General features: G+C 33.1%; 1 protein-coding gene across 1 annotated transcript; it reads right to left on the reverse strand.

Moving 5' to 3' along the window:
• Positions 1–656: 656 nt before the first annotated feature.
• On the reverse strand, positions 657–11,409 carry LOC134839497 (MFS-type transporter SLC18B1-like). The gene is made up of 3 exons (XM_063855072.1): positions 10,729–11,409; positions 9,070–9,753; positions 657–1,200 (listed from the first exon to the last, which is right to left on the reverse strand). The coding sequence occupies exons 1-3, from the start codon at positions 10,955–10,957 to the stop codon at positions 734–736; spliced, it is 1,380 nt and encodes a 459-aa protein (XP_063711142.1). The 5' UTR covers positions 10,958–11,409; the 3' UTR covers positions 657–733.
• Between the last annotated feature and the right edge of the window lie 297 nt (positions 11,410–11,706).

Consider the following 11,706-nt stretch of genomic DNA (forward strand, 5'->3'; position numbering starts at 1 on the left):
AGTTGGAAAATCAGGGAGAACTTGGAAAAGAATTTCCGAACAAGGGGGATGAGAACAACTTTTAGAGCAAGATTTTTTGACAACTAAACTGAGACGCTAACGTGGTCTTCAAAAAATCTTATCCTGGGGGACTTTATTTTTCAAATTTGTTCCAAGGGGTCATGATTAAAAGCTACTGCTCTCAGTCAATTGGAACAAGCAGATATCGTTCACCTGTCTCTACGCATGCGTGAGTAATCAGTTTACCAATCCATTCGGATTATAGAATATAGATTCTCATACCTTACCTTTTGGCATGATAGAAACACAATCAATATATTCTAATTATAAAAACTACTATAATTATAATTATTACTATTTTTGTAAGGATGCGTATAGACATGGCTCAACAAAACCAAAAACTAAATTTTATTCTTGCCAGGGGCGGATTCAGGTTAGGGATGGGGGAGGGGTGGCGGACGCTCTCTTTGGCCAAGCGACTTCTTCCAAAAAGTGACCAAAAATGTCATTTTGACCTGTTTTTTTTTCCTGCGACGGAAAACAGTTTGTGAAAATAGGATCTTTGTACTGTTCTGCGAGCGCTCGGAAAATCAATTTAGTCGACCTATAAAAAGTCGGCAAAAGGTTCCAAAATGATTACAACCCCCCCCCCCCCCCTCACTTGAGAAAACTCTAGATCCACCCCTGTTCTCTGCTATATGGTTTTTTTCTATCAAAAACTAAATCGTACGAGCTAATTGCTTAGAGCTGTTGGATAATACAGTTTGCCTAGGAGACCATTTCGTGCCAGGAAGATAACGTGCCATGTCGAAGTTATCACTGCAAACACGGAGTAGATCAAACTTGTGAAATAAAATCCTAAGTGCTCATTCAAGAATCCACCGAAAACAGAAGCTCCTAAAATTCTCCCGGATGACATAACAATAATGAAACTCATGGATCCAAATGTTCGTACTTGGTCAATACTTTGTGCTCCGCGTTTTATTGCAATTGTTTGAATTAGGAGGTAACAAGGGTTGACAAGCGCATCCATCGATAGCCCGTTTACTACTAAAATAAGAACCGCCCAAGCCGTTGTTTCGAGTTTGGGTAAGAAGTATGGCAGGAACATCGCAAATGCAGTCAGAGTTGTGACTATCTGCGAAAAGAGTACTGCCCCAATTCCCCATCCCTGGTCAACCAGAATAGCAACGACAGCACCTGCCAAAATTAGAGTTTATGATTTGCATTAGTTTTTTTCTAACAACAAATTTTTATTTTTTCATTCAGTAAATTCCGGCCTTTTTCAGTAAATTTGAACTTCATTTTTCCACGCAAAAATGCGTCGAATGGGCTAAAAGGAGAAATTATATTCCAGCCTTTAAATTTGTAATTCGATCTGCATCTGCAAAATCGATCAATCGGTTCAGCAGGGTTGTGAGAAAAGTCTCATTTTTCAATTATTTATTGATCCGACGTTCGAAGAAAATTCTAACTTTTTATGCTTGGGGTGTTTTTTTTATTATTTAGTCAATTGCTGACTTTTTAACTCAGCGTTTTTAACAGAATGTTTCTATACCATCTCAAAAAAAATTGTTGTCTTAGCTCAATTATTATAAAATATTTCAGCTTTGATCAATTTTTCGGAAAATTAAAGTAGTTTAAACACTGATAAATTGGCCAATTTGGGGTAATTAACCACTAACAATTTACGTTCTTGTAACACGTGTGAGCGGCGGTTCAATAATACATCTCTTTGCTTTTGACCTTAGCGTGTGAGGGAAAAAATAGGAACAACATTTTTTTCGAACTTTTGTTGAAAGTAGGAACAATCAAATATTGAAAATTGAGACTTTTCTTTCAATTATTCAATTATGCATGCTCTTACAGCACGCGTAAGCGGCGGTTAAATATGTTTCACTTGGAGCTGAGACATTTCAACTGGTCGTGTTAATAGGATTAAATATAGGGTTAGTAGTGTTAAATACATCCCTTCGTGGAATAAATTAAAGAAAAGATGGAAAAAAAATTGTCACTTTTTTCAAACAAAAATTGTTTAATTGTCCTTAATGTAGAGTCGGACATTCAGGGCTTTGCCCTGATATCTGATATTTGAGCATTTTTTTATTTTAGCTAGCTAGTCCAGGGTCAGTCAGATCAATTTCAGGCAAATAAGAAAACCAAAACAAGACTCATCATATTGATCCGACGAGAAATTTTAATTGATCTGAAAACCATTAAAAGTATCTAAATCATTTTTCGAAAACCTTGTTAACAAATTGTACAATTGTACAGTTCATTTCATTTTTTTTTCAAACACTCACTGCACATGCTATGCCTAGTACAAAAATGAGTTCTTAGCGTCTATTGAAATTTTATTTACAACACGCAAGTAGTTTGCCTCAATGGTCAGTCAGATCAATTTCAAGCATATAAGAAAACTAAAGATTTGAACAAGACTCACTATATTAGGGTGAAATCTTAGTTGATCCGACAACCCTTAAATGTATTTATATCAGTTTTCAAAAACCTTGTTAAATTGTACAGTTTTTTCAAAATTAAAAATTGAGTTCATTTCGGTTTTTTTTTCAAACACTCACTGCACATGCTATGCCGAGTACAAAAATATGTTCTTAGCGTCTATTACAATATTATTTACGACACGCAAGTAGGTTGCCTCAATTCAATTTTCAGCCAGTTATCAGCAGATTTTATGTTACATGATAAATGAAAAATTTCAGGCATCATAAATTTATTCAGGCACAGAATACACAAAGAAAAATAACCTCAATCTGCTAGATATTGAATAATCAGGTGTTTCCGATTCAAAAACAATGATTTTTTGTAACTAAACCTTCTTTAATTTCGTAAAAGGACTCAGAAGTCATTCAACATGATATATTTCAAAAACTAAAGATTTGCCGCCCCAAAAATTGTCAAACGGAACTGGGAATCTATGCTCAAGTTTAATTAAATGCCAAACTGTTGGCATTTTTGATTACCTTGAGCAGTTTAATTGTTCAAAAATTCTTGCATTTTAGGTTGTTTAGTTTTTCGACGACGGTTTTTAAATGTGTAGAAATCAACATCATGTGTAGTCATTCAACATGAAATAATTCAAAAACTGAAGATTTGTTGCTCAAAAAATTGTCAAACGGATATGGGAATGTATGCTCAAAATTAATTTAATTCCGAACGGTTGGCATACTGGTTACCTTGAGCAGTTTAATTGGTCAAATATTCTTGCATTTTAGGTTCAGTTTTTTGACGACGGTTTTCAAATGTGTAGAAATCAAAGATTTTCTTTCAGTTATTCAATTATGCATGCTCTTAGAGCACGCGTAAGCAGAATTTAAATACGTTTCACATTGAGCTGAGTCATTTCAATTTGTCATATTATTAGGATAGAAGGCGCTAAATACATCCCTTTAAGGGATAAACAAAAGAAAAAAAATGGAAATTTTTTTTGTCATTTTTTAAAATAAAAGTTGTTCAATTGTTGTTAAAGTAGAGGCAGATATTCAGGGATTTGCCCAGATATCCGATATGTGAGCAGTTTTTTATTTTATCTAGATACTCCATGGTCAGTCAGATCAATTTCAAGCAAATAAGAAATTTAAAAATATAAACAAGACTCACCATATTAGGGCGAAATCTTAAGTGATCCGACAACCGTTAAATTTACTTAAATCAGTTTTCAAAAATCTTGTTAACAAATTGTAAAAAATTTTCAAAGTTAAAAAAACATGAGATCATGTCAGTTTTTTTTAAAACACTCACTGCACACGCTATGCCGAGTACCAAAATATGTTCTTGGCGTCTATTGAAATTTTATTTACGACACGCAAGTAAATTGCCTCAACGGTCAGTCAGATCAATTTTAAGCAAATAACAAAACTAAAGATTTGAACAAGACTCACTATATTGAGGTGAAATCCTAATTGACTCAAATTTTTAACTCAGCGTTTTTAACAGAATGTTTCTTTACCATCTCAAAAAAAAATTGTTGTCTTAGCTCAATTATTATAAAATATTTCAGCTTTGATAAATGTTTCGGAAAATTAAAGTACTTTAAACACTGATAAATTGGTTAGTTTGGGGTAATTAACCAGCAACAATTTACGTTTTTGTAACTTGAGTGAGCGGTGGTTCAATAATACATCTCTTTGCTTTTGATCTTAGCGTGTGAGGGAAAAATAGGAACAATAATTTTTCGAATTTTTTTGAAAGTAGGAACAATCAATTATTGAAAACTGAGACTTTTCTTTCAATTATTCAATTATGCATGCTCTTACAGCACGCGTAAGTGGCGGTTAAATATGTTTCACTTGAAGCCGAGACATTTCAATTTGTTGTGTAAATAGGATAGAGGACGCTAAATACATCCCTTTAAGGGATAAACAAAAGAAAAAATGGAAACTTTTTGTGTCATTTTTTTAAACAAAAGTTGTTTAATTGTCGTTAAAGTAGAGTCGAACAATCAGGGATTTGCCCAGATATCTGATACATGAGCAGTTTTTTATTTTATTTGGATATTCCATGGTCAGTCAGATCAATTTCAAGCAAATAAAAAATATAAAAATATAAACAATACTCACTATATTAGGGTGAAATCTTAATTGATCCGACAAATTTTTATGTATTTACATCAATTTTTAAAAACCTTGTGAAAAAATTGTACAATTTTTTCAAGATTAAAAGTAATGAGTTCATTTCGGTTTCTTTTTTTTTCAAACACTCACTGCACACGCTAAGCCGAGTACAAAAATATGTCTTAGCATCTAGTAAAATATTTTTTACGACACGCAAGTAGTTTGCCTCAATGGTCAGTCAGATCATTTTGAAGCAAACAACAAAACTAAAGATTTGAACAAGACTCACTATATTGAGGTGAAATCCTAATTGATCCGACAACCCTTAAAAGTATTTACATCAGTTTTCGAAAACCTTGTTAACAAATTGTACAATTTTTTTTGAAATTGAAAAAATGAGTCCTATTCAATTTTTTTAAACACTCACTGCACATGCTATGCCGAGTACTAAAAATAGGTTCTTAGCGTCTATTAAAATATTTTTTACGACACGCAAGTAGTTTGCCTCAATTCAACTTTAAGCCAGTTATCAGCAGGTTTTATGTTACATGATAAATGAAAACTTTTAGGCATCATAAATTTATTCCGGCACAGAAAACACATAAAAAACATCAACCTGTTATATATTAAATAATCAATTGTTTCCGAATCAAAAATAAAGATTTTTTGTAACTGTACCTTCTTTAATTTCCGTAAAAAGACTCAGAAGTCATTCAACATGAAATATTTCAAAAACTAAAGATTTGCCGCCCCAAAAATTTTCAAACAAAATGGTAATCAATGCTCAAAATTAATTTAATGCCAAACTGATTACCTTGAGCAGTTTAATTGTTCAAAAACTCTTGCAATTCAGGTTGTTTAGTTTTTTGACGACGGTTTTTAAATGTGTAGAAATCAACATCACGTGTCGTCATTCAACATGAAGTATTTCAAAAACTGAAATTTTGTCGCTCAAAAAATTGTTAAACGGAAATAGGAATCTATGCTCAAATTTAATTTTGTGCCAAACTCTTGGTAATACTGATTATTTTGAGCAATTTAATTGGTCAAATACTATTGCATTTTAGCGTGTTTACTTTTTTGACGACGGTTTTTAAATGTGTAGAAATCAAAGACTTTTCTTTCAATTATTCAATTATGCAGGCTCTTTGAGCACGCGTAAGCAGCGTTTAAATACGTTTCACATTGAGCTGAGGCATTTCAATTGTCGTATTATTAGGAGAGAAGACGCTAAATACATCCCTTTAGGGGATAAACCAAAGAAAATTATGGAAAATTTGTAGTCTCTTTTATCAAACAAAAGTTGTTTAATTGTCCCTAAAACAGAGACGGACATTCTGAGCTTTGCCCAGATATCTGATATGTGAGCAGTTGTTTATTTTAGCTAGCTACTCCATGAATATTCAGATCATTTTCAAGCAAATAAAAAAACTAAAAATTTAAAAAAGACTCACCATATAGGTTGAAACCATAATTGATCGACAACCGTTAAATGTATATAAATCAGTTTCCAAAAACCTTGTGAAAAAATTGTACAATTTTTTCAAAATTAAAAAATGAGTTCATTTCGGTTACTTTTTTTCAAACAGTCACTGCACACACTATACCGAGTACAAAAATATGTTCTTAGCGTCTATTACAATATTTTTTACGACACGCAAGTAGTTTGCCTCAATGGACAGTCAGATCAATTTCAAGCAAATAAGAAAACTAAAAATTTAAACAAGAATCAACATATTAAGGTGAAGTTGTTATTGATCCGACAACCGTTAAAGGTATTTAAATCAGTTTTCGAAAATCTTGTTAACAAATTGTACAATATTTTCAAAGTTAAAAAAACATGAGTTCATGTCAGTTTTTTTTAAACACTCACTGCACACGCTATGCCGAGTACAAAAATATGTTCTTGGCGTCTATTGAAATTTTATTTACGACACGCAATTAAATTGCCTCAACGGTCAATCAGATCAATTTCAAGCAAATAACAAAACTAAAGATTTGAACAAGACTCACTATATTGAGGTGAAATCCTAATTGACTCAAATTTTTAATTCAGCCTTTTAACAGAATGTTTCTTTACCATCTCAAAAAAAAATTGTTGTCTTAGCTCAATTATTATAAAATATTTCAGCTTTGAGAAATTTTTCGGAAAATTAAAGTAGTTTAAACACTGATAAATTGGCCAGTTTGGGGTAATTAACCAGCAACAATTTACGTTCTTGTAACACGAGTGAGCGGTGGTTCAATAATACATCTCTTTGCTTTTGATCTTAGCGTGTGGGGGAAAAACTAGGAACAAACATTTTTCGAACTTTTTTTGAAAGTAGGAACAATCAATTATTGAAAATTGAGACTTTTCTTTCAATTATTCAATTATGCATGCTCTTACAGCACGCGTAAGCGGCGGTTAAATATGTTTCACTTGGAGCCGAGACATTTCAATTTGTTGTGTTAATAGGATAGAAGACACTAAATACATCCCTTTAAGGGATAAACAAAAGAAAAAAAATGGAAACTATTTGTGTCATTTTTTTAAACAAAAGTTGTTTAATTGTCCTTAAAACAGAGCCGGACATTCTGAGCTTTGCCCAGATATCTGATATGTGAGCAGTTGTTTATTTTAGCTAGCTTCTCCATGAATATTCAGATCATTTTCAAGCAAATAAAAAAACTAAAAATTTAAAAAAGACTCACCATATAGGTTGAAACCTTAATTGATCGACAACCGTTAAATGTATAAAAATCAGTTTTCGAAAACCGTGTGAAAAAATTGTACAATTTTTTCAAAGTTAAATAATGAGTTCATTTCGGTTACTTTTTTTCAATCAGTCACTGCACACACTATACCGAGTACAAAAATATGTTCTTAGCATCTAGTAAAATATTTTTTACGACACGCAAGTAGTTTGCCTCAATGGACAGTCAGATCAATTTCAAGCATATAAGAAAAGTAAAGATTTAAACAAGAATCAACATATTAAGGTGAAGTTTTTATTGATCCGACAACCGTTAAAGGTATTTAAATCAGTTTTCGAAAACCTTGTTAAAATTGTACAATATTTTCAAAATTAAAACAAGGAATCATTTCGGTTTTTTTTCAAGCACTCACCGCATATGCTATGCCGAGTACAAAAAACACAAAAATTTGTTCTAAGTGTCTTGTAAAAAATCATTTACGACACCCAAGTAGTTTGCCTCAATGGACAGTCAGATCAGTTTCAAGCAAATAAGAAAAATAAAAATTTAAAAAAGACTCACCCTATTAGGGTGAAACCTTAAATGATCGACAACCATTAAATGTAATTATATCAGTTTTCGAAAACCTTGTTAAAAAATTTACACAACTCTTTCAAAATTAAAAAAATGAGTTCAAATTGGTTTTTTTTTTCAAACACTCACTGCACATGCTATGCCGAGTACAAAAATATGTTCTTAGCGTCTATTAAAATATTATTTACGACACGCAGTTAGTTTGCCTCAAATCTATTTTAAGCCAGTTATCAGCAGATTTTATGGTACAAAATTATGTTCTTAGCGTCTAGGAAAATATTATTTACGACACGCAAGTAGTTTCCCTCAATTCAAGTTATCAGCAGATTTTATGTTAAAATAGAAATGAAAAATTTTATGCATCATAAATTTATTCCGGCACAGAATAGACATAAAAAATTATCAATCTACTACATATGAATAATCAGTTGTTTCCGATTCAAAAGTAATGTTTTTTGTAACTTTACCTTTTTATTTTCCGTAAAAAGACTCAGAAGTCATTCAACATGAAATATTTCAAAAACTGAAGATTTTTCGCTCCAAAAATTGTCTAACGGAAACGGGAATCTATGCTCAAGTTTAATTTAATGCCAAACTGTAGGCAATACTGATTATCTTGAGCATTTTAATTGGTCAAATACTATTGCATTTTAGGTTGTTTAGTTTTTTGTCGACGGTTTTTAACTGTGTGGAAATCAACATCATGTAGAGTCGTTTAACATAAAAAATTTCAAAAAACTGAAATTTTGTCGCTCAAAAAATTGTTAAACGGAAATAGGAATCTATGCTCAAATTTAATTTTGTGCCAAACTCTTGGTAATACTGATTACCTTGAGCAGTTTAATTGGTCAAATACTATTGCATTTTAGAGTGTTTGTTTTTTTGACGACGGTTTTTAAATGTGTAGAAATCATTTTTTGCCTTATTTCAAGATAACATCTGAAAAAAAAATTTCCATTCAACAAAAATATGCCATAAAATTTTCCAGACAAAAATGCAGAAAACGCCGACAAAATGTCCAGCGCAAATTTTCACAGAGCTATTTTGAATAAGTTATATTTATGGAGTCAGATTTATTTCAAAAACTGAAACGTTGTCCAATAAATTTGTGAAAATATATATAACTCTTTTCAAGGCGTTGAACGAAGATAACTTTCATTTGAAATGTTAGTGTCGTTCAAAAAACCTTTTCGTTACCAGCTTTTAATGGTATTAAACTGACACTTACCTGCGGTTGCTTCGGCGATGGCACTGGGCACGAACACAAATCCCATACTGTGCAAGTCAATTCCAATGGCCTCGTGAAAGTGAAGCGAGTAAGCTGCATCTCGGAAGCCCGACATAAAAAACACGACAACCGAAGGAACTATGACACTCATTGCTGAAGAAGTTCCAAGAAACTTCAAAAAGTCGCCTGACTGTTTGTTTTTGTCTTTTTCTGTTGAATTTTCATCTGGAGGAAAAACGAAATAGGCAATTAATGAAAACAAAGCTTCGGTTACTCCTGCAAATAAAAAAGGAGCTGAGTATCCTCCCACAGGAATCAGGACGCTTCCTACAATAGGTCCCGAAAACATGCCAAGACCGAAACAGGTCTGAATAATGCCGGCCATAAGTCCAGCTTTTTCAGGAAAGCACTTCACAGGAATCGGATTCAACATTGCGTATGTCATAGCAACACCAGCGCCGTTAATGGCTCTTGTAATCACACATAAGAAAAAGTAAAGCCCAGAGCCGGGCATGAAATTCAAGAGCCCGAAACTTGCTATTGTTAGTGAGCACAGCAAAGTGCCCGTGATTGAGACGAATTTGACGTTAGCTGGATTTGTGAGGCTGCCAACTAAAAATGAACAGAAGAGGCAAGATACGTCCAGCGATCCAGCTACAACTCCAATCTGTGACTGTGTCAGGCCTAAATAGAAATATCAATGAAATAGCCATAATATTTGTACTTTTATTGCAGAATAAGAATCTAAAAAACCAGTTGTTACTCTCAGTGATTGTTTATTATTTTTTCCTTTTCTTGGGCAGGGTTTTTTTCTAAACTGGATCCTTAAAAAGGCTGTTTTTTTTTGTTTAAGTTCAAGTATGATATAGGTATATATATGTGATCAATTTTGTACCATTTTCATCGTTTTAGCAGCCAATTTTTAAATTTTTGGAGAGAAAATTGACGCAAAACGTCTACCTAAATGCCTAATTTCGGTTCTAAGATCAGCGTTGGATTTAGGGGGCGGGGGTATTTTTTTCCTTCTGCTCAAGAAGTCGACCTTTTTCACCCAAAGTTACAATTTTACATCATCCATTTTTGGTCGGCTAACCATGAAATTTTATCGCGATTCTTTCCCAAATTATACCGCGATTAAATTTAGGACTTCATCCGCGCCTATAAAATTTAAGACTTCATCCGCGCCTATAAAATTTAAGACTTCATCGGCGCCTATAAAAGCCTGTACAGACTATGAGCTTTCCGTCGCAGAATTAACATCGGCTAAAATTTGATAGTCTGAAAGTCAGTCGCGGTTTTTCGAGCCGGGCTAGAAAATGTTTACCGTTTCAGTTTCAGATTTGGGTTCATCTCTGAAGAACGATTCAGGTAAAGCTTTTTTCTTGACTCAGTTTCAAAGTTTTTTTTGGGTTCATCTCTGAAGAACGATTCAGGTAAAGCTTTTTTCTTGACTCAGTTTCAAAGTCTTTTTGGGTTCATCTCTGAAGAACGATTCAGGTAAAGCTTTTTTCTTGACTCAGTTTCAAAGTCTTGTTTCAGTATTTTATGTAAATCTCAATTTATGACAAGAAAATAAATATTTTAAAGTTCAAGTAAAATTTAATTAAATTACTTTAAAATTGGACAGCTAGGCAAAATACGAATAAAAAAACTCTCTACCGTGATTTTTGCCATCTGGAGGAAAAAAGGGACCAGGAAGCGACATACAGGCGCCCTCCAAGATAGCCAATGCAGCCACCACTGCGACAACTGCCATCCTTCTCAGCTGCGAAAAATCATTCCTTCTCTCCTCATTTTCGGGACAATTCAACGGCTGTTTTTCTTCAACTTGTGCCGAAATTTCATCACTCCCGTTATGTAGTTCACTCAGAAATAGTTCTTCAGCCATAGTGGGGTCGAGAATTTCTTCAAAATCTTCTCAATCAAGCAAAAATGAGCTTAGCAAGAAAATTATTATACAGAGGTAAACAAAAACTGTCCATATTGTCAAAAGTAGTAGAAAATAATTGCTTCCCGCTTTTGAAAAAATTCGATTTTTAAGAGGTCGAGGTAGTTTAAACGGGTCAATACGGGTGGTCGTCCGACTCTAAGAACGTTCCAGTAGCTCAGACCCAGAAGAATCTAACAAAGTTGTGTTAGTATTGACTTTTTTAAATGCTGATATTTAAGTTCAATCTATTCTGGTGAATATTACTACTACACAGTACAAAATCTTCTCAAAAGTAATAAAATAGATGCGTGTTAGAACAAAATTATGCGAACTATCAAAAAAAGAGAGCAATTTGTCTTATAATTTGAATATCTTTCGATGTGTCTCCAAACTTCTTGAGATGACACTGATTCGGAGTGTATTGAAGATAACATATGCATTGGACAGGCTTAAATATCAAATCTGACAGTTCAATGAAATTATGAATAATAGTCTTTCGAAGAAAGCCAAAGAAGCCACGTATACTTCAAATCTATCGAATTTGGAAAACAGAGAATTTAATAACATATGACCCATGAAATTCATGCTCATGGCAGAAATCTTTTTCTTTCGCGGCATTTATGAGTGCCAAATAGAGACCACAAGTTGCCTCTTTTTCAACTTCCTCTGTGTTCCCTTTTTATAATTTTTTTTGCACTGTTTTTTGG

The sequence above is a fragment of the Symsagittifera roscoffensis genome, chromosome 2 (genome assembly GCF_963678635.1).
Source record: "Symsagittifera roscoffensis chromosome 2, txSymRosc1.1, whole genome shotgun sequence".
In the NCBI taxonomy this organism is placed as follows: Eukaryota; Metazoa; Xenacoelomorpha; order Acoela; family Convolutidae; genus Symsagittifera; species Symsagittifera roscoffensis.